This window comes from Cibotium barometz, chromosome 60 (assembly GCF_041138505.1).
Source record: "Cibotium barometz isolate CiBa-2024 chromosome 60, ASM4113850v1, whole genome shotgun sequence".
In the NCBI taxonomy this organism is placed as follows: Eukaryota; Viridiplantae; Streptophyta; class Polypodiopsida; order Cyatheales; family Cibotiaceae; genus Cibotium; species Cibotium barometz.
The window spans coordinates 4,856,353-4,880,269 of NC_141105.1; the positions used below are offsets into that span (position 1 = coordinate 4,856,353).

General features: G+C 40.0%; 2 protein-coding genes across 14 annotated transcripts in view; one reads left to right on the top strand and one right to left on the bottom strand.

Moving 5' to 3' along the window:
* LOC147604902 (uncharacterized) overlaps positions 1-22,898 on the top strand; it is a 102,814-nt gene extending 79,916 nt beyond the window's left edge. Inside the window, exons 2-5 of the mRNA XM_086793906.1 lie at positions 21,044-21,121; positions 21,279-21,334; positions 21,587-21,704; positions 21,835-22,898. Coding sequence (XP_086650032.1) covers positions 21,044-21,121; positions 21,279-21,334; positions 21,587-21,704; positions 21,835-22,260 — 678 coding nt within the window. The 3' untranslated portion in view covers positions 22,261-22,898. The remainder of the gene's footprint in view (positions 1-21,043; positions 21,122-21,278; positions 21,335-21,586; positions 21,705-21,834) is intronic.
* EMB2746 (RNA-metabolising metallo-beta-lactamase family protein) overlaps positions 9,311-23,917 on the bottom strand; it is a 175,332-nt gene continuing 160,725 nt past the window's right edge. For 2 of the 13 annotated variants that reach the window (XM_086794018.1, XM_086794030.1), the window contains exons 23-24: positions 9,875-9,937; positions 9,311-9,750 (exon numbers count right to left, since the gene is read on the bottom strand). The gene's annotated coding sequence lies outside the window, so the exon portion shown is untranslated. Of the gene's footprint in view, positions 9,790-9,874; positions 9,938-10,666; positions 10,743-19,435; positions 19,547-23,917 lie in introns of those variants that run through there. The other 11 variants (XM_086794022.1, XM_086794025.1, XM_086794027.1 and 8 more) reach the window with 11 other exon arrangements.

Genomic DNA, 23,917 nt, shown 5'->3' on the forward strand with positions numbered 1-23,917 from the left:
AATATTTTTTTTAGATGCAAAAATGATGGGAATTACTCTTTTAAAATAACATAAAAATAAACTTTCTTTTTTTCACAAAATTCTGAAAAATTTTACCATAACCTCCTTTGTATGACTGACTATTTCTCATTTTTATCTTACTTAATTAACCCAATTTAGAATTATAGAACTCTACTCTATATAATTTTCTAAATTCAAGAGAATAAACAATAAGAAGAGTTTAATTAATTCCTTAGTTAAACTTTCTAAGATTAAGAAAGGCTAGAATGTAAAGAAGAGAAAGGAGTAGCCTTTGCATCAAAGGCATAGCATTTGAATTTAATTCAATCATTAGCAAAACATAAAATCAAGAATATCATAGATTTTTCATAAAAATTCATAAACAAGTAAGAAAATTAGCTTACATGTAGCTTGTAAGCTCTCCTTTGGCTTGAGGGATTGAGGGTTCTACTCTTGTTTGAAGCAAGAGTGGCCACCAATTCACTTTGGAGAGGATTAGGCCAAAAACAATTGAATTATTAAAAAATTCAGTGTAGATGGCTCAAGGCAGGAGTAGAGTAGCAGTGCATAAACACCATTAAGCTTTTACAAAAGGAGGAGGCTTCTATTTATAGGAAAAAGTGAGCCTCTAACCAAGCAAACTGATTCTAAAATTTTTCAAATCAGCTTGATCAATTCTTTACCATTTTTGGATCAGTTCAGCTTACTTTTTGGATCTAGTCTTGAAACATGAGAGAGGAGAGATAAAAATATCTCATTTTATTGATTAAAAATTAGAGATAATGATGAGAAAAAGGTGCCTACTTCATGAGGAGAGATCCCCACTCTGAGGTGTCAAAATTCAGTTTTTAAATTCTTTTCTTTGGTCCTTAGTCCACTCTTCATCTTATGTGAGCATTTACTCATTTTTGAGAAGTTTTTCTTTTATACTTTAATTTATCTCCTTTCTACATTTGGATTAATCCTATTAGTCCATAGGAACCTTAATTGAACCATAATCCAAAATTCTCAAAAAATCTCGACCCTTAGGCTAAGGTCTTTTGTGCACATTATAATTTATTTCTAATGCACCTTAGGGATTTCTTTTTAAACTTCTGTTTCAAAAAAAATTATTTTAATAAGAAGGGATATTTTTCATCCAAAGATATCTAAAAACTAAATTACATCTCTAGAATATTTTCTCTCTAGGCCAAAATAGGTAGAAAGATCTTTTATTATTCTGAAAAGGGGATTGATTACAGGAAAAGAAACTGGACATCTTGAGGGGCTGGGGAGGAATCTTACATTCTCTCCCAATTGAGAAATGCGAGATGTCCTCATCTCGCAAACTGGGGGTAATCCCGCATCAGTTCGGCTTCTTTCTCCGAGGTGGCATCTTCAAAAGGATAGAACTTCCATTTGACTAATAATTCTCTCAGAATCCTGTTCTTAAGAACCTTCTCTCGAACATCAAGGATTTCTTCAGGTTGGAGTTACATCTGCCCTTGGGTTGAAGAAGTTAAGAGTTCATCACATTAAGCACATGATTCGGGCTCGGTACATACTTCTTAAGTAGGCTGACATGAATATATTATGTACTTTGAGACGAGGAGACAGAAGTTCATAGGCTAAGTCACTTACTTTCTTTGTAATCAGATATGACCCACAGTATCTTTGGGATAACATCTTGTACTTCCCAAGAGATAGAGAACTTCTTTTAGGGTGTACTCGAATGAAGACTATATCTACTTCTTCGAATTTTCTACCTAACCTCTTCTTATCTACATACTGCTTCTATCTATCCTGGGCAGCTTTTATATACTTGCGGATTGCTGCTCCATGTCGTCGAGCATCTATTTGGACATCTCGACCCTAATCAATGGGTCGAACCAGGTTAATGGTGTTAGGCAGTCTTGTCCATACAGAGCTTTGAAAGAGCTCATTCCGATACTTTGGTGATAAGAAGCATTGTAGGCGAATTTGACTAGGTGTAGATAGCTTAGCCACTTCTTGGGTTCCCTGCCACAACATGACCGAAGTATATCTTTGATTACTTGGTTCACCCTTTTTGTTTGACCATCGGTCTCGGGGTGGTAAGCTGTGCTGAGATCCAAGAAAGTTCCTACTGCTTCGAAGAATGCAGTCCAGAATCTTGACATGAATTTGAGATCTCGATCACTTACTATTCTCCTGGGTAGGCCATGCAATCTGAAGATTTCCTTGAGAAACACTCTGACCACATCCACTGGCAGTGTAGGTTTCTTTTACTGAAATCAAATGGACAACTTTGGTTAGTTTGTCAACTACCACGAAGATGGAGTTGTAATTTGATTGCACTGAAGGTAGTCCAGTAATAAAATCCATACTGATACATTCCCACTTCATCTGCAGGATGTCTAATGGATGAAACTTCTTAGGCATTTTTACTCTCGGCTTTGACTTTTTGACATATCAGGCATTAACGTACATGATTAAGTACATCCTTTTTTAGTCCAGACCAAAAGAAGCTTTTCTTTACAAACATGTAGATCTTGATGAAACCTCGATGTCCTGCTACAAGACTCTCATGGGCTTCATTCAGAATTGAACCCTTAGTTTCCTCATCATTGGGAATGCATAGCCTGCTATTATAATACATAATTTCTTCATCCAAGCTGTACCCTTGAACTCGGTTCAACTTCTGTGAGGAGTTTTGTTTTCCTGCATAAGTAGGCTAGCAATAGAGCCAAAGAATCTATCCTGCATTATCTTCTCTCGCTTAATTAATCAATGGATTTGACACCACTATGATTGCATCAATGCAACGTAGTGTGAATCTATTTAATAAGATCATAATCCATTCATTTCAATTTCAAGGGAACACATTCACGACAACTCCACGAAGGTGCATCAAAAGTCTCCTTCAAGACCACCAGCAAGAAGTCTCATGAAAAGGGTAAGGAATCCACTTCTAGACAAAGTGTGGAGCAACTGCCCGCCACTCTAATGCAACAGATGACCCTGAAAGGCCGGGATAAAGGGAGCCATCCACATCTCTATGCTAGAAGGGAACTCGTATGGTGCCCGACTTGTCGAGAAAACCATACTGACACCAAATATCCTCATTTGAGACCCCGCTCAAGCCTCTATCGTACCTACTGTGTGAAATGGGACAACCACAAGATCTCTGACTGCTACCATCACAAGGCTACCTTGGCTCAACCAATCCCCAAGTACTACTTGAAAACCCCAAGTATCCACTGGCTTTGCCAGCACCTGCATGTCACGTCTCCCAACCTGGCCACAAAGTGGTCCAAAGAGTAATCTTTAGGGTCCCTGAGATGCCCCTATCACCCCCTGTAAGATTCCTCCCTCCAGGTTTTAAGATGTAAAGGTGTAAGAACCGCCCCTTCAATCTCTTGTAATCATTCTTCTCTCAGAAATAAAAAAAGATCTTGTTTTATCCTATTTTGACCTAGAGCGAGAAAATATCTACAGAGAAGTAGTTCAAAATTTAGATATCTTTGGATACAAAAATTTTCCTAATATCTAAGATGAATTTCCCTAAAACAAAAGTTCAAAATGAATTTTTCAATGTGCATTAGAAATTAATTAAATGTGTATAAGAGACCTTACCCTAAGAGTCCACATTTTCAAAAATTTTTAGATTAAGGTCTAAAGAAGGTTCCAAAAGACCAATTGAATTAATCTATTGAATTAATCTAAGTGTTGGGATGACAAAATTACAAAGAATAAAAGAAAATACCGTAAAAATGAGTAAATACTCACATAAGATGAAGAGTTGACTGAGTACTTGATTTATTAGTTAAAAATTGAGATATTTTAAGTAAAATGATGAATTTTTAAATCTCAATACGAGAGAGAGTCCCATCAAGTAGGCGCCTTTTATTATAATTGCTTGATATTTTTAATTCAAAAAAATCAAGATATTTCATCTCTCCTCTCTCCTGGTGCAAACTGGATCAAAAAGGAAAAAAAACTAATCCAAAACTTATCCAAATTGGGTCAAACTGAAGCGAAAGCCTCTAGAACCCAGTTGGACTTGGTTAGTGACCTCCCTCACCTATAAATAGACCCTTATTCCTTTGTATTTTCATCTTTGTGAATATACATGCCATTATTATTTTCATTTTAGTGTAATTCTACTATCCCTCTATTGTACCTCTGCTTTGAAAGCTTTGGAGCTTCCCAATTCTCCATCCTCCCTTGGAGATTACCCTCCCTCTCTTGGTAGCCAAGGACTTGCTTGTGGGCTTCACTTCTATCCAAAGAATCAAGCCAAAATCAAAGGTAAACCTTAATTTAATGATTTTTTTTCTATTCCTCTCAATGATTTTCTTCTTCTCAACCCCTCTAATGCTTTAGAAGCTTTCAATTGAACATTTTTCTCTTGAAATTAAGCTCTCCAATGATTCATAATGCTTAAATATTTTAATGCTAATTTTTATACTTAATAATTAGTACTTTTTATTAATAAATCTCTCTTTTGAAAAGACTAACCATCTTTATGGTTAGGTCCTTAATAGAAGGATGATTCTTAATGATAATCTCATTATCTTAATCTAAACTCTAAGCTTGACAAGCTAGAGAAAAAAATTAGAGATTTTTATGATTTTCATCTAGCTAAAAATGATGATTAATTTCTTCATGCTAATTTACGATTTAAAAAAATCATATTAACTCATTTAAATTGAAAGAGGATTATGCTAATACTTTTAGAAATGAGAAATGATTATTTTAGAATAATCAAGAGATTTAAGCATAATTATGCTTATAATTATGCTAGATAAGCATAATTAAATTTTAATCTAAAAGAAGAGTTCTTATCATATTTCAAATACAAGTTTTCATATCAAATTAGAAAATTGAACACTTCTAGTAATTGCAGCGAAGATCTGAGAAATTTTTTTAAAAAAAATCTTATTTTTATGCATAATTTTAATAATACAAAAAGAGAAATTCCTATCATATTCTAGATATAGATATTCTTATGCTAAAAGAATAATTTTTATTATTTTTATAAAAAATACTTTTTTAAAACTTATGCATAATTATTTAAATAGAAAAAAAATTTAGATATATTTCAAAATATGAGTATTTCTATTTATTTATCAAAAGCAAAATTCTGAGTATTATCATTTTCTTAGAAAATACGAGAATAAATTTATGTGTAATAAATTTTATACAAAAAGAAGAGTTTTGAGCATTATCCAATTATACTGAAAGAAGAAATATGGATATAATTGATTTTATAAATACGATGAATCTTTTATTCAAAAAGAAGAATATTGAGTATATCTTATTTTAAAAAATTTGAGAAAAAATATGAAAATATTCATCGAAAAAAACTTGGACAATTCATAATAAAAAAAAGAAATTTTGAATACATTTAGCTTTTGAAAATTTAAAATATAGGTCTAGATTCTTGAAAAATAGAATCTTGGAATACTTTTTGAATGAGAAAAGAACTTCCCAAAAAAGACTAGAAACACGCTTAGTTGAATAAACGTATGATTGATTTATTCCTAGTTTCCTTGGAAAAGGAATCTGGAATCCTTGAGAGGATCAAGGATCCAAAAAGTGAACAAAAATTTAGATTTAATGAAAATTTAGATTTAAACATGAGATGTCCATCTATAAAATCCAATTCATCGATTAAAAGTCTTCATTAATGAAGCTTAAGGGATGAAAACACAATATGTAAATGCTCTTCATGCGTTTTTACTATAAATTTTTTGATAAAACTTATTTTTTCTTTTTTTTAAAAAGACCTTTAACACTCTGATATTTAGATTTAATCCAGAAAAAGTTACCTTTAACTGAGCCAAGCAATGGACAGAAACTTAGAAAAGTTCTGAGTATCGAAAGTAGAGTCTGTACTTTCAACCTGAGTTAAATGGATGTAGGACGATGTGAATGGATATGGATGTAGGACGATGTGAATGGATGTGATTGGATATATAATGATGTGAATGGATATAGGATGATGTGAATAGCTATGATGTGATGTGAATTGTAAAAGAATATGGAATAATGAGAAATGACGAAATGATGTGATGGGAGTTCGTTGGAAACTATATTTGTATATGAAAACCTATTTTTAAAATACTATTTTATGTCAAGAATGTTGGAGAAGCATTTTGACTATCTTATCGAATAAGGTCGTGTGAGGACCTAAGTGAAAAGGTTGCAACAGCTGACGGAGAGTCAATGACGCACGTCTCGCGTGGCAAGGTCGACCGAGGTCTTGACCAACCTCGGTTCGATTAAAATGGTGAGCTTCCGGTACGGTGGATGAGGGACCAAGGAAGCGGCCTATGAGTGAAGCGCTAGGTGACCTACGAAGGAGCCTAGTGACCATACAGTGCTTGGGCTCTGGGTCGCCGAAGATACCCACGCGTGTCGAGGAAGAAAATGAGTTGGATTTGTTTTCTGAACACGGGCATGGATCTGATTGATTGGCCTTGCTTCAACGGATGAGTTCATGACCCTTTCACATGGATCTTGTCGATTGATATAGATGATCATCAACGGAGAGTCCATCTGGATTTTATGTGATTATATTCCTAGGTACTATGGGCTAGGGGACTATTGAAACGGCCCCTGAGTGAATAGGTGGTGAGCGTTCTAGTTGCCAAAGATGCCATAGGTACACCGACAAAGGAATGATTAGAAATTGGACTTCAAACTAGATATTTTGGAGGATTAGGACCTAAATACTATGGTTTCATCTCAATTCTGCTTTAAAGATAGCTGAATCTGTGATAGGCAATTTCATATTAGGTACGTAAGTGGTATGTCTAAATTGTATTTTGCATGGGATCCGGCTAGGGGACCAGAAAACTCTTTTACCTGGTACCCGGGACAAAACATAACCAAATTTCTAAATGAATCCTATTAATACAGTGGTTGGGCGGTTGGCTAATCCATGGGATTAGATGGGGTTAGGCTGGAATAATGGATTCCTAAAATAAAATTCAATTCTGTTTAAGTTACGATAGTGGAAGTAAATCACAGATTACCCTTGTTCTATAGAAAAGAATCAACGGTTGTGCCTCTTGACGGGAAAAAAAGTGCAAGTTCCTCCCTTGATCCGACCATGTGACCTGTGGGTTTGATCGGAATGAAAAAGGGTAATTTAAGGCTCTTGACTACGTTAGAATAATTTTTCCTGGAAGAATCACCTATGCCCTCCTAGCCAGGGAAGTTTTTCCGAGTTCGGTTTTGAAAGAACCAAGGGATTAGTCTCTTGTCTGAACATTCATGGGCAAGGTCCCGAGTGGAAGCTCTGCCCTACGCAAAAAGTTGCTACTTCCGCTGCTAGCACCCCAGAATTCGTTGCGCCGCTGAGGGGCAGGGATCTTTCACCCCTGTTCTCCGACCACAACCCCCATTACCCAAAGTCGCACTAGTTCGTCAAATAACTCTGATGAAACTCTTCGAGAATTGGAACGAGGGAGAAATCCACGAGACTTCCACTTGTGAAACCCAAGAGCCCTTGCTTCTGCCCTCACAAATTCTTAGTCGCTATGTTATGGATGGGAATCAATTGTATCCAGTGTACCTTGTAGCCCCGATATCGTGAGCTAGGGATATGAATCGAATAACAAAAAGACTGCCCATATTGTGTTATGATTGTGGTGGACCTCACTGAGTGGCTGAGTGTCCCAACAGGAATGGAGCAGCGAGTGCCCGAATAGGTGCTCCAGCCTTTGACACCGATGTGCATTGGATGTGGTATTGACTATATATACAAAGACTGTCTACTAAGACCCGAAACAACTCGAAAGGCTCATGAAACAAATCCCAGCACGAGCCTTAATCTACTGAGTGTTAGAGATGGTTTCATTCGAGCGGTCCCCTCAACATGGTAACCAAACTGTAGAATAGGCAAAGGGCCACAACCCATGCTCCACAGAGGCATCAACCTCTCAAAGCCAGGACCAAGTAAGAGCCTTCAAAACAAGCCTAAATAACTCGGCACTCACGAAAGAATGCGGTTGGGATGGAGAGAGCCGAGTGATTATCAAAAGCGGTTCCAACTCATACACAACTCATCCTTTGACTTCTTCATCTGAAGAAGAAGATATGCTGCGTGCAATTGCCCGCGCCAAAGAACCCATTGACCCCCGTCGGCTATCTAAAAAGCTAAAGAATATCCAAATCCTATTGAGGAAAAAGAGAGGCTCCAAGCCGCCCAAGGGTTAGTTCGCGAGTGCCAAGCTCAGATGGAAGCTGATCCCCCTACTGCCTACCTTGAACCATGCCTATCAGTTTCAAGCCAAAAACCTGCGCATGATGCTCAGGTTTATCCTTGCGAGCTTCTAGAATAACCACTCCCAATAGAGCTACCCCCCAAATGAAAGACAAAATGGCGGAATATCTTGGAGGCCTAAGAGATGAACACTATAGGGAAACTGACGCAGAATTCCATGTTCCCATCCCATACACCTCAAAAATCTTGAAACAAAGGAGACCTGACCTTCCTCATAGGACTGCCTCCGCCCCAAGAGACATTGCAAGTCTCTCTTCATTCCTCTCTTCTCAGGTCCAGATCTCAATCGGCAGCTTGCTCCAAGGTAGCCCAAGTCTATGGAATGACCTGAAAGACTAGATGGAAGGACATCTCAAGGCAGGTATGCACAAGACCATGGAGCCAGAGAGCTCTAATGAGTCTGAGGAAGAAGAATTCCACATACCTCGTAAGGTAAAAGGGACTCCTACCGTTTGAGTGAACAAGCTCGGACAATACTTTGAAGGTGATGAACTTAGTGTGGCCTTGCCAATAACTTTTGACGGCCACCAAGTTACAACAATCCTTGATGGAGGAGCCGGAGTGAGCATTGTGACCAAACAATGCTGAGAAAAATGGGGGAGCAGCTGCTTGGACAACACCCGATTGTTAATTAAACTCGCTGATGGAGCCATCGCTAGACCCATTGGTCTATTACAGGATCTTAAAATTAAGATCCTAGGAACCACCTACTGCCACACCTTTATGGTGATGAATTTTGGGCATTAGCCAGTTTTATATGATTGCATCCTTGGCAGACCCTTCATGCGAGAATCCAAGATAATCCATGATTAGGATATTGACTATAACTACATTCGGAGAAAAGATCTCACCTTCAAGATCAATCTACGTGCAGTTGCAACCGTTGGAAGATCGCGCAGTCGCAATAATAAATAAATAAATAATAAAATGACCTAAAGTTTTTGATCCTAATGTTATCTAAGTTGCATACTCTCTTAATTAATTGATTAACTTTTTTCACTCGTTGTGGCCTCCTATTCACCCACGGATTCACAACTACAAATTCGCTTTCGTGTAGAGCATTTCTACCTCTTACTTAAAACAAGATTATAACTTTCAAATTTTAAAAACAATTTGAGATGGGTTTTCGAAGCCTCCTCTTGGTGGCATGATAGTGTGTTCTTATGGCCGTTTTTAAAACCGCATTAGCCCTCAAAGAATCGGCCCCGAGTGTTTATCCCACCCTCATAAACTATCAAGAAGCGATACAACATTTGCTAGAAGAAATTTTCAGTCAAAAGACAACACAAACATGAGACATTTAAGTGGGTAAAGAATATTTAGTGCGGCATGACATCTTGGAGTTGGAACACGCCAGCATTGCTTGCATTTAACTTCCACCTTGTTCATCACAGCACACCTTGTACGTCTGCATTCCTCATTAGTGTCGTGATATGTCTGCAAAACTAGCACCCACTATCCGGTAGAAAAAGAGCTCTCGAAGCAGCTCCTTAAACCTTCAGCATGAAGACCACAGTATATCATCCTATCAAACACTTCAGGCACAATTTATCAAAAAATAAGCCAGAGTTGCCTACACAACAATTTACTCGTTACACAAATAGGATAGTCACTAATCACCTTGAATTTTGCTTTCATGACAGAACCACCTCAGCTGGCCCTCCACGATTTTGGTCCTCACGTCTGTTAGGCCAAACAGTGGTACTGAAATTCAGCTATACAAGGAGTGAAGACATTTTGCATAAAATAATTTGTGGTTCTAAAAGTCTCTGTTATATGGAGTACGAACTATTTCCCTGAAACAACTTTTAATTCTTCTGCAGCAGCCAGGCCAAACAGGCATACTAACTCAATCAGTTGCCCACCTTAATTGTTATACCAATGGAAAGATCACCAAACTTGACAACAACCAGATTGCAATCTTTATTTCAATAGAATATCCTCACAGCTTCAAATCATCAACTCCATCGTGCATAGCATAATCTAAATTTTATGGTAACCCCACTCCCAACATCAGCACCAAAGAGATATGTCCATCTTAGAGGACAAATCATCATAAATAAACCACCATACTGAGTCTCTGTCACTTTTCCGAGGCGAAGGGCAAACACGGCTAGCACTAAAGAGACACGCGCACAAAGTAGCTGGTCGTGCATGTCTCCTCGGACACCAAAAGGTATACCAATGGAAAGCTCAGGTTATTTCCCAAACTCAACAAGAACCAAAGCATGATCTTAAATACATCAAAGCCTACTGAGAAACCTTCAGATCATTAACTCCATCATGCATAGCATAGACTAGGTTGGTATGATATCCCCACTCACACCAGCAGCAAAAACTTGTAGGTGTAGATTCATGCATAAAGATATTCTGTTTTAAATGTTCAAAAACATCCACAAGGTTAAGTTCAACCTTGATGGAAGCTTCAGAGCTAACACAACATATCGCTGAGATTTCTGGTATGGAGCAACTAGCAGACAGCACCACACTGAATTTTCCTACAAAGAGGTAAATTTTAGATACTGTACAAACACATTAAAGGCAGCAAAAAACATGGTACACTATTGTTGGAATTTCTGAAATAATTAAAAATCCTTTCAATATAATGTGCACCAATACTATAGAAACCCTACAAAATCCGCTTTAGGAGGTAGTTGATTTCCAGTGAATGATCATGAACTCGTGGCTGAGCACCTCCATGAAATGATTGATTAAATGTTTACCTACAAAAATGTTTTCCCCCGCCTACTTGCAGGTGTGTCACAGGATTATACTTAACCACCTTCAACACCCCTTTTAGGCCTCATAGAGGTTCAAGCACATGTGCCCACGTGGGAGGATCTTTCATAGCAAAAATAAATAAATAAACCCAAATTGCACATAAATAGAGATGGAGAACAACACTATAGATGGTTATAGGCTTCAAACTTGTACACTAGACCGCGCACAAGGATCATCTGACCTGGAACCGAAACCCTAAGTAGCTTTCATAGACCAAACACCATACACATCGTATGACCGCAATGGATTGTCTCTAGCAACTCACCACCCAGCCTCTGGAATCACCCTTGAGCCTGAGGTTTGATTGCCGCCACGAGCATGCTCGGTACCGATGGCCCTAACCTAACATCTCATACCACTAAACTGAACCTTAAAACTCCATGGCCATGAGGTCTTGAATGCCCCTAGTAACCCTCCCCTCTACTGCGTGGATAGAACAATAATCATGCTATTAATGGCCCTTGCTTTATTTATAAGCTTTTCGCTATTATTAAATCTAGATTGTTAATTAAAAGCTCTAAGCCAATATAGACCTTGCTCGCGCCCTTAGCCCACATATCAACCCTCTAGGTCCCCACACCCCAACTAAGCCGTTACCCTAAAACCTAGGTTAGTCCAGGTCCCTAGCCCTAACCTTAGGCCTATCGGGACGTAACATATTTCCCTCCTCGAGTTCAATTCACATGATCGTGAATCCATTAAAGACAAGCCTATGTAAGCGAATTCCCGGATCTGTACATCTGTCCATAGCATCTACTCAAGTTTGCTACCTTTTACCTAGGCCAATGTAAGACTCTTGTAGACCTTGCAACAAAGATCCAATTCCTCACCGTCAATCCAACTCTTATCCAGGAGCTAGATCCCAATAGGGCATCTAGTCTTAAAGTGCACGTAGCACAACTTAACTCTCATACAAAATGGCATCCTATTATTTGTCAGTAAACACTTAATGCACAAACAAGTCCTAGTGCCATGTACTTTCACTACAATATTCCAACCACATGATCAGATAGATGGAGATAATCAAGCGAGATGATATGGGAGATATTAGTGGCACCAATTGCCTCTGTACTTGCCTATATAAGAGGCCTCAAATCTTGGATTAATATGATGTTTTTCCATTAATTGAACTCATATGCTACTTAGGTTCTTTTAGAATCTAATCATCATTATTAGCTTTAATCACATCTCATAATGATGCTTACACAACCTGATGATCCAGCCTAATCATGTTTTTCAATATGATTGCTCTCAAGCACTCACACTTAATCCCATAAAGATCCCCCATATTTAATCCTCATCTAAGACTGAACAAAGAAAGTATTTTCACACGTAAACATGTGCCCGTGTCCTATAGACAACAAACGGCTTCTAGCTACTTTTCACTCCACCAAATGGGGATGAACTTAAAGTTAGCAAAGGTCCACACAATCCCATTACTAGAGATCCTGAAGGACAATGGTTATAACATATTCCACCCCTAACATGTCCATGGATTACATCCCATCGAACGTGTGGGAAATCCATGTGACTCGAAAGTCCTAGAATCAAAATAACCCCGTAAAATTCTGTCCACCCTAGAGTATCAAATGGCATGAATTTGCTGAACAGAGACACCCCAAAAGCTCTGTCAGGCCTCATGTTACACAGGTAAATGAGACATCCCACTACCTGGCTATAAATGCCGGATTCCAAAGGGTCACCAATGTCATGTATATTGAGCTAAAAACCTGGATCTACTGCAGTACAAAGCAGCTTATACTCTTCCACTTGAAACCTTTCAGCAAACTCTTCATGTACTTAGTTTGTGGCACCTAATGCCATCATCTTTGTGCATAAACTGAATATCAAGATAAAAATGTAAAGACCCCAAATCTGACATATCAAATTCAGCTTTCAAATCAATCTTGAAATCTAAAGTTTCTTCTTCACAAGTCCCTGTTTTATGAGCATGTCATCTACATACAAGATGACTATGCGAATATTGTAAGAATACACGATAGCGGAAGCTAGATCAACACAATAAAAAGCATTGAATTGCAAAAAAAAAATATTAGTGCTTGCAAAAACTTGACTACAAACTAATGGCGTGTCCACCCACGTCCAAGTAAGGAGCTTTGATGGCGATCTAGACACTCTGGATGAAGGATGTCTTGCTTACAAGAGTGCTTGAACACAATGAACTCAATGACGAACTAAGGCTTCCAAACTAGTCTAGATATAATAACCCAGTGTCCGTAAGGACGTACGTCAGCCAACCCACCACTAGGCCTAAAATGATCAACTAACCACATCATCCAACCGGAACCATATTAGACTACAACTGAGACCCGCAAAGACCTAGCGTAGCTCCCACGGACATCTGAGACCATTTGGACTCTCAAATGGGCCCCGTAACCCGAGAAGAACATGTCCTCAGTTTGTTGTCCACCACTCACTAATGGGGCCACATAGCCCGCACAAGCATGCATCCTACTTGGCAAAGTGTCAAGTCTACATAAGCCGTCTCCTAACCATCTGGCCACATTTAGCCACCATCCAAGTGAACGGGGGAGTTTCACACTCCCCCCCCCCAAAAAAACCTCCTTTTTTTACGGTGAAAGGATCTACTACCAAGGCAAAAGGAAAAAACATCACTTTTAGTGGAAGACGCTTTTTTTTTTTGAAGAGATAGTCATTGGGTAGTTGGAACACTCGTTAGCCTCCCTTGGGCTTCCAAGTTCCAAGAGTGTCTAGAAAAACACTCGTGCTCCAAACAGAAAAGCCCCAAATTTTGCATACACTATTTTGGCCGTAAGTCTCAAAATGTATGTATTGCACAGCGAAAACTGCAAGCACAAAAAGCCCAAATGTATACTTATAGAGGTCGTCAACAACAAGCAATGAGCATGGACCACGAGGCAGATGGGAATGGCAAGCTGGACGCCGTGAAACAGAGGCAGATCGCACCGCCAAAAAGGACACCGTGGGAAAAAGTTCATGAAAAAGTGGGCAAGGTAAAAATCACTGGAGCGGGCTGAAAACAGGGGGTCGTCGGGTAAGCCCTTGGAGCGGGCTGCTCAGCCCAGAGAGGCGGCAGCTCAGCCCATGGCTCTACCATGAGCTCCGCCCCATAGGGGAGGAGCTGCATGTGGGTGGAGGTGCTTCTAAGCGAGGGAGAGCAGGCGACAGGCAGAGGCTGCGAGCAGTTTTCTCAAAGGTGGCTGTGAAGAGGAGGTGCTGAAAAGGGGAAAGGGGGGGGGTGTGGAAGAAAAGCGGCATAGAAGCTCACGATTAGAAACCCACGAACAAGAGCTCTCCAGCACCAACATGCCAAGCTCTGATACCAAATGTTGGTAGGCCACACCCACACACAGAGTTAGGATTTCAGCTGACAGCCAGACAAAGATGGAGATGGAGATGTTGAGAGTGAGAATCAATAGAAGTGGTAGAGTGAACCTTTCACGTATATCACATCCATAATAATATGAAAGTACAAAGCAATAGACAGTGTCCTTTCACACTGGATATTCAAGGGGAAAAACCACATGGGAAAAAGTGCCCTTGGTTAGGTCCTGTTCACACGTAGCACTATCATAAGTGTGCATTTTCCTTCAGTACGTAGATCTTGCACAACCTCTATGTAGAGTCAACGAGAAGGGAGAAATTGAATATATAAGGGTATTGAGTTTTTAAAAAAGGACCCTTGCTTTAGTTTTTTGCTTTTCGAAAACCTGGGGCTTAAAATTAAGCTCCCCTCCTGCTTAAGCACAAATTATAACGTTTTTTTAAACTCATGCTTTTCTTCGTTTAATCATTCAACCTCTTTTAGCCTTTCCTCTCCCACACAGACCACTACAATCACGTGTGCAACCATACTAGTACACAGCCCTCCTCTGCTCGTTGTGCAGACTATATCCCCTATGCAAACCTGTGCACAGATGGGCCAGCTTTACCTTTGGCCGCCCCTATGGCTGCCCCGTAAGTTGGCTGTGTGGCACTGCCAAAAAGAATCGATCCTGCTCCCCCTCTTGGCCACTCTTTGGCTCGGCTATATGGGGCTTGCTTCGGTACGTCAAGCTGCCTTGGCTGGCCCCCCTTGGCTGGCTTTGGACTGGTTCAGCCAGCCTGCATAGCCACCCTTGCTTACCTCACGGTGACACTCATAGACACCAATGAACTGCTGGATATGCCTCATCAATATGTGCAAAATGCTCTCTGCGATCTTACCTCCATGTGCTTCAGGCCACCATTTGCCCCCTCTCCTCATGCGACGCAGCCACATATACATTGCTTTTCTACCCATCCCTTTTTGAGAACAAAATAGGGCAAAAGAAAGGGGCAAAAAACTACCAACCATGTCATGGTTTGTGCTCATCTAGGAGGCGGCAAAATCCAACCTACATGACGGTACTTTTTTACCTGCTATCCTGCCCTATGCACATCCATGCTTAAGGCTGTTGCTGTTCCTTGTCTCTCACACACATCAATGTGGGGAAACCAGCCCGCATGAGGGTACTCTCAGGTATGATTTCCATGCCTCCACTTCAATCTTGTCAGATTAGGCTTTGATACCAACGTAAGGTCTTCATAGACCACACCCATTTATCCAATCTACAACCGCGACCCTAACAAGGTTTCACAGACCCGACATCATGCACATCGCATGACCAGAATTGTTTGTGGCTAGTGACTCATGTAACTATTTGGCCCTCCCTACTCCATGGCCAAAAAGCAACTCCATGGCCAAAAAGCAAGGCCCTGAAGTTAGAAAAGTAAAGCTAAAGAACTATGACAAAAGTTCAGTAATATTTTATATATATATATTTTTAAAAGCAACAGGGAAAAGCAAAGGCAAAAAGGCAAAGCGAAAGCATAGACAAGCTTTTTGGCAAAAAGCAAGGATTCCCCAATGTTTAAAAAGGCTTGAACTTCTCCCTTCTCCTCATATTCATTGAACGTTGGAGATTATCCTCACCTTCATCAACATTATCATCTAGTGGAAGAGGACTATCATCATTGACGCCACTCTCTCTCTCTCTCTCTCCACTGCCGGTTGGAACTGTTGCCTGCACCACTGTATGGAACCGCCATCTGTGCCAAAGTCACTACCCGCTGTTCAGCGCCATCGTCGTACCTTTTGCTGTGTGCTGCCTCCAGAGCTGCAACGACCAAGTGCCAGCACTCAGCTTCAACAGCACTGCCAGCATCCAGTCACAGCCAGTGCAGTGCCGCATGTCCAAACTCCTGCTGCCTGCACCGCCTTTCTCCCGTGCATTACTGCCGGCTGCCACCAGCAGCCAGCAGCCAGCCGACAGTGCTCAGCCTTACCAACGCTCAACGCCACCAGCTAGCTAGGCAGTGGCCTCCAAATTCGCCTTCAACCTCTGAGCCACCAGCACCAGAACTGCTATTGCCGCTTGCAGCCTCCATCATCAGGGATTTTGACAAACATCAACGCCAACAGGAGTTGTACCATCTGCTGTCATACAGTTGCCCATCATGTTGCTATTTTAGTCCAGTATATACTCAGTTACACAGCCTATTTGGGTTTGTCCTTCTGCCAGATTGAGCACCTTGACCATTTTGAGCTCCATCATATTTTCTGGCCGCTTGTGTATCAAGTTTACTTGGATTTGAACCTGGACTTGGAACTGGATTTGGATATTGGATATTGTACTAGGCCGGTGAGAGAATCTTCTGGGTCATCCCCGTGGTGTGCTCGGCATCAGAGATTTCATGCCTTAACATCGACATCAACTTGGGTTTCTAGATCGGTATATTTGTTTGCTTTTGTATTCATTGTTGTATTGATCCTTGCCAATGTGCCCATGGATTGTTCCTGAATACAATCCTGAAAGAGGGCTGGCCATATTGCCCGCTCAGTGTGGTGTTCTGTGCAAGATCCCTATTCCCTTCTCTCTCTCTCCCCCACTTTCTATATATTTGGATACGTGCTTGAGTCTGTCACAGCACGCCTCGTTGGGCTTACAACTCACTACCCAATGGTAGAGTCCTCCTGACTCACCCCTGAGCCGGAGATATAATTGTTGCGAGCCTACTTGGTATTGATGGCCCTAACCTAGCGTGTCCCATACCACTAGGCCAAACCACCAACCTTGCAGCTACATGGCCATGAGGCCATGCATGTCCCTAGTAGCCCTCGTGTCTACCACATGGAAACCCCAATAACTCATAAGTGCCCCCAAGGTCACCCATATAGCAATAACCCAGCTATTATTGGCCCTTGCTTTATTTATAAGCTTTTCCATTTTACTTATAAGCTATTAGCCACTATTAGTGTTCCATATCACTAGCCCACCTTACAGCTACATGGCCATGAGGCCATGCACGCCTCTAGTAGCCCTCATGTCTATTGTTTGGATACCCCAATAACTCATAAGTGTCCCCAACATAGTTGCCAGGAAACGTGATTCCTTCAAGGTAGGAAACGTGGAATTGTTTTTGAAACGTTTCCTTGTAGGAAACACATTTCTTTTATTGCATTTTTTTGACTTGTTTTTTTCGGCCCCAAATCCAATATCTGAAAATTGCTACTATTTTGTAAAGACGATTCTGTGTTTTCGTACGCCACTCTTCCTCAACGACAACATCAAGCTCTGTGCCATCCCTGACTTGCACATTTCTTCACGAATCCCCCACTCCTCCCTCGGGTCACATGCCTACAGCCAAGTGTGTGTTTTAATCAAATTTGCTCACTACCTGAGACTTGAAGATTTGGGCCAATTTGGGGCGAGATGGAGATGCTGAAAATTGATGTTTCCATGTATTCTATGCATTCATTGTTATTTTTACATATTTTATACAGTATATATTTGAAATTTTGTACATGCAAAAAACTGTAGGTAGGAAACCTATAGGAAACTTTGGGCTGATTTTACAAAACCCGTTTGAAACTTTGGGCTGATTTTAGGAAACCCGTTTGAAACAACCCCCCTAACTACTATGGTCCCCAAGGTCACTCATATAGCAATAACCTAGCTACTATTGGCCCTTCCTTTATTTATAAGCTTTTAATAATTGTTAGCCCTAGAACATTAATTATAAGCTCTTAACTAATCTATAACTCATCCTACTAGCGCCCTTCGCCCAAGTGTGAAGCCTCCAAATCCCCACGTTCCAACTAAGCCCTAACCCTGACATGGATTAGACCACATCATAAGCCCTAACCCTAGGCCTATTGGGATGTAATAGAACATATATAAACGTCATATGAAACCTTCAGTCTAAGTGCAATTTCCAGGTCCCTTTGGGTGCCTGTTTGGGCCCCACAACCTAAAGATAAGTTTTTTTGGGGGTAACTCCACCTACCCTATGAATGGCCTCATATGGACATATTAGTCCATAAGCCTATCTAGCACTGTACTAAATCTTTCTAAGTCATCTACAAACCGTTTGGACTATTATTGGCCTTAATAGGCCACCATCCTATGTATACATTGCTGGGTGTAGTCACAAAAAATAAAAAAATAAAAAAAACAAGATTTAAAAAAAAAGTTTTTTGATGATTCATTTTGAAACATTTTCTCTCAGCGAAAGAAATGGCTAGTCTCTTTAAAAAAATACTTTTTAAAGGTTTTAAATAAAGCTTGTGAGAAGTATAGTTGCTAGGGATTTCAAATTTGCGCCATACGAAATGCATTTCAGAAACGTTTCATACATTTTTTATTTTTCAAGAACATTTCTAAAACGTTTCATAAGATAAAGGGATCAAGCTGATTTTAGCATAGGACTTACAAACAATTATAATTTTTGTGTATACAAACATATAAAAAGGCTTAAAAGTGTTGCAAAAACATTGAAATTCACGTAAAACACCATAAGACTGCATGAAACATGAAATGTGGTCCATCATTCATCAGGATCTATTGCGAATGCCAAGCCATGCTGCATACTGCATAATAAAGAATAAAGTATCACAAATGTAATAATGTTTGAGACTTTCAACTCTAGAATCTAGTCTCTGAATGTGAAAGATCAAACAGCTCTAAACCCTTCCCCCCTTCCCTCCCTCCAAAAAAAAAAAAGGATCACAAACAACGTTGCGTACTATGAACGTTTCGTACATGTCTCCTACCCTTTCATGAGGTAAGAAACGTGATTCTATGCAACTATGACATATTTTAGTTATAAAAAACATTGTAAATGGCATTTGGGATTTTCTCGCATTGTCTGGGATTCATGAGTTTGCTTCGTCTTAGCCGTGCTTCTTGAACTATCTCATGAGGTTTCATCAAAGAATGGGGTCATTTAAAGATGATGTAAGAACCTGAGTGGCAATGTCATCTTCCATTCCCATTGGAACGAGAACTTGACAAGCCTTGAAACTTGTTGCTTTACACATACTTTGTGATCTGGTCCTCGTAGTGTATCATCCATGTGAGTGGCCAAACCCGTCCCCATGGAGGCAATGAAATCTTCAACGTATAAAGAGATAAAGTCCCAATAAAGGCTGGCGAAGGGGAATTGGGGAAAGAGGTCGTTGGGAAGCACGAGAAGCAATTGAAGAATCTGCAGCACACCTCCGTGATCAAGAGGAGGAAAACATGAATATGCACTAGTAGATATCCATCCATGGCTGACCATAAAGAACTACAATCACATTCAGCACTTTTGGAAGTACAATACAGGATAATTGCAACCTCTCTGAAGAATTTGACTGATTTTATCAATAAATTAAGGGAATCGTAAATGAAGGACTTTCCTACACCTACAGCCTTCTTGAAAGCAACTAAAATGGGGAAATGGGAACAGGGGAAACTGCATGTCCATTATGGAATACATGTTTTGATACACAAACCATGCTTTTTATCTAAAAATTCATAGCAAACAAAAGACATACCTAAGAAAATAGTAAACATTAAAAGAGTTCATGTAACAGATAAAGGCCTTATGTATGACATGCATTGAAATCATATATGACATATTTTACACACGGAAACGGCAAGGCTATGATGGCTATGGCAAACAGAGTTTCCCCATTTGGGTAAGGAAACGACGTTCCCTGGTGACTTTGCTTCCAAGCCTAGAGCCTTTGCGCAAGTGCCAATCATCATCAAGTGTTCCTATTCTTTTGAACATCCTATTTAAAGGATTTTTTTTAAAAAAAGAAACAAATAATAAAGATTATATCCATACCTTTCTCCAGAAATTAAGGTTTCAAATACCCTCAAAAAGATACCCTCTCTCGTGAGTAGGTGGTGCAAGCGAGGCTCTTGCTAGGTCCTAATGCATAGAAGTTGTGGTTGAGCTTAGAGGAATCAAATCATAAGCCAGTTACCTAAGAGTAGTTCATGCATGCTTTATGTACAAAGAAGTTTTGCCCAGAAATGAGTGGCTTAATGTTTGGACCGCGAGGATGGGTAGAGTTTACTAAAGATGATAAAGTCTTTTTCAAAGGTCCATGATAAACCCTAACGATGGGCAAGTGCCCTAAGGTATCTCCTAGGTAGTATATGCTGGAAAGCACAAAAGAGGTAAGCCTTAGAGGATTTATCACCCACAAGGTAAGTGATGATGGGCAAGGGAAAGAATGGTCTAGCACGTGTAGAAGCCACGAATTATATGGAAATACAGAATTGGGGGTTTTGAGGAAGAGTCCTGCGGACGAGATTATTTCATGCTTGTGTGGCTAACTGAAAGAAGCAGCCCTCTTCTATATTAGGGTCATAGTTGCAAAAAAACGCGTTTCAAACTTTAGGCTACTCGTTTGAAACGTGCAAACGTTTCAAACGTTTGAAACGCGTTTTTTTGCTGGGCCAGTTTTTTTTTATGATAGAAAACGTACGATGCAGTATCTCCTGGCATTTCAGTTTTGAAAGTGACGCTTGAAAGAGACGTTTCCAGCCTTTGAAGTCTTCCAGGTTTGCTTGCACCCCTACCTACGCACCAGTCCTTCTCCCCCGGCCCCTACGCACCGTAGGTAACAGGTTTGTACTAACCCTAAATCCTGATTTTTTCTGATTTTGGACCAAATTTCAGATTTGAAATTTGGGCATTTTTTGCCAGGTTGCCTACATTGGTGCATGCACACCTTGCCTACGCACCAAGCCTACTCCTCCGGCCCCTACGCACCCTGCTTCTCAGGTTTTTAATAACCCTAAATGCTGATTTTTTCTGATTTTGGACCAAATTTCAGATTTGAAATTTGGGCATTTCTTGCCAGGTTGCCCAAATTTCTTCATTCATTCATCATGCCTCGGGCTAAGGATGCCATGTGGAACCACGTAACTCCTGTGAGCAGATATGGGGGTTCAGGCACAGAAAGGTGGAAATGCAATTTTTGTGCCAAAGTGTCAGGTGGGTCTATTATTAGGGTAAAGGCCCATTTTACAGGAGTAAGAGGGGAAGGCATTGGCCCTTGCAGTCAAGTACCAAGAGAGGTTGTAGCGTCTCTTCAGCAATGGAAGAGAGAACATGAAGCAGCAAAGGGAATTCAGCCTATTGATGATGATGTACAGGATACAGATTCTGTAGGTGATGTGTCCAAAAGAGCTAGGACAGAGGATGATTTGCAGAGTCAAGCAGGTGGGTCTAGCTCCATTCCTGTAGCCCACTGGTATTTCGGAATGGGAGTCATGCCTTTGGGAGAGCCACTGCAGTTTTGAGAGAGACTCAGCTTCAGCCAGTCTCTTGGTGGGAGAAATATGGCATCGGTACTCCAGTTCTGGTAAGTGCCCACTGACAAGTTACAACTTACATGTAATAAGTTTGCACTTTGAAGTAACAACTTAGTACTTACAACTTATATAAGTTGTTTCTTCTTATTATTTATAAAGTTTTCTGTTATCTTTTGACAGAAACGCCTTGCATTACGAGTCCTCTCACAGGATTGCAGCTCTGGTCCATGTGAGAGAAACTGGAGCACATGGGCCCTCTTCCATACAAAGAAGAGGAACAAATTGTCCACTGCTCAATTAGAACGGTTGGTGTATTGTCATTGCAACCTCCGTTTAATTGAGCAGCAAGGCAATCCCATTGAGCCGCGCCAAGTGAATGTCGACAAGATCGACATAGAGAAAGTGAAGGACGTACCAGAGATCCCTGCTGAGGAGCGCGACATCTATGCCATGCTATACGAGGAGATGATGGCACCAGCTACTATGACACGATCACGGGCACCGACATCAGCAGATCATGCATCTACGAGTGCTGAGGCTGAGGCTGAGGCTTCATCTTCTTACGACACAGACTCACATTCCTCAGAGGAGGATGATGCTGAGTAGTTACTAGTTACTACTAGTGACTCTTGACTCTTGACACTTGAGTCTAGAGTTGAGAGTCCAGACTCCAGACATTGGAGACCATTTGTTTTTTCAGAGTTTTTGTATTTGGTCTTTCGGTACAGACATCTGTATTTCAGATTTCAGATTTATCATTTGACACTATTCACTAGTGCTTAGTATGTTGCTTAGTATGTTGTAAGTTGTAACTTGTAACTTCAAACTGGTTATGCTATTAATAATTATATGGGTTTTTGCCATCTATGATCTAATTCCTGATTCCTGAAGACTGCCATGTATCATGTATGATGTATCATGATTCATGTTACATGTATGATCATTGTATGATGTAAATTGTAATCATGTATGATGTATTAAGAATCAGGATTCAGTATGAAATTTGAATCATGGATTCATCATTCATGATGTATCATGATTCATGTATATGAAAGTTGAATGTAGATTTTAGCATTAAACTGTACCAAACATAAATTTATGGACACCCCCCTAAAAAAAACCTGGAAAAAACACCTGAAAAAAAATTTGAAAAAAACTTTTAAAAAACTTTTGGAAATTTGTTTGAAACGTTTTTGAAACGTTTCAAACACGTTTCAAAAACGCGTTTCAAAAAACGTGTGGCAACTATGATTAGGGTGTCTTATCTACTAATAAGGTTGTGAAAAGCTGATTTGGGTTTAATTGGATGCATCTCTATGATGAAATGATGCTTAATATTTCATTAGCTTCATTCAAGAACCTTCAAGATAGAGGCTAGAACAACACCACGACCATGCTTCACACTCGAACCTTGGAGTCCCATACAACCGGGGCCAACTCCTCCAAGTGTGTGGCTAGAGCCATGGTTAAGGCCTCATGTGGGTCTTGATCCCTAGGGAGTCCTCCCTAATTGGGATGTGCACTTATGAACCAATAAACCACTTAAACAAGCTTGGGCTAATCATGGACTAACTAATTATCACTTTCTACATTAACCCTTCTCAATACGCACCTATATTTCCCTATCCGTCCCATTCTACGCTGCCCTAGGTATAAGCCTAGCTTCAAAAAATGTGCCATCCACGATAAGACCTTTGGGGCCATAACAATCTACACTGTGAAAGGAATTACAAATATTATCCTTCAAGATCCAATGTACCTTAATTGGAGTATCAGCCTATCTAAGTAGGTAGCTCATGGACAATGTTGTAAACCAAAAACTCAAGCGCTCGGAAAAATCTGCTACAAAGATTTTACAAGTGACACCTATGAATATATATTGGCTTCTTTGGATATTTGTAAAATTTTTGCACTCAATAAAGATACGGAAGCCTTAGGTGGCATAAAAAATTATACAATCTGCAAAAGTTTTGTTGCTCCGTCAGACCTTGCTAAGGTGAAAAGCAACTCTAATACCTATGATCACGTAAGCGATCCATTTGGATGATAGATCAATACCTAATTAAACTAGCACAGTATAGTCCAACCAAAAGCACTATAACGACTCGACAACTAGCCTTGATGCTTGTAGAAAAGTTATAATGTGTTGTCTGCCAGAGAATTTAGCGATCATAACATGTAGTTTGCAAGCCACTTCTCACACGAGGTATTCAAGAAATTGAGTATGCATCTCAATATGAGTTAAATAGATCGTTTTGAATTG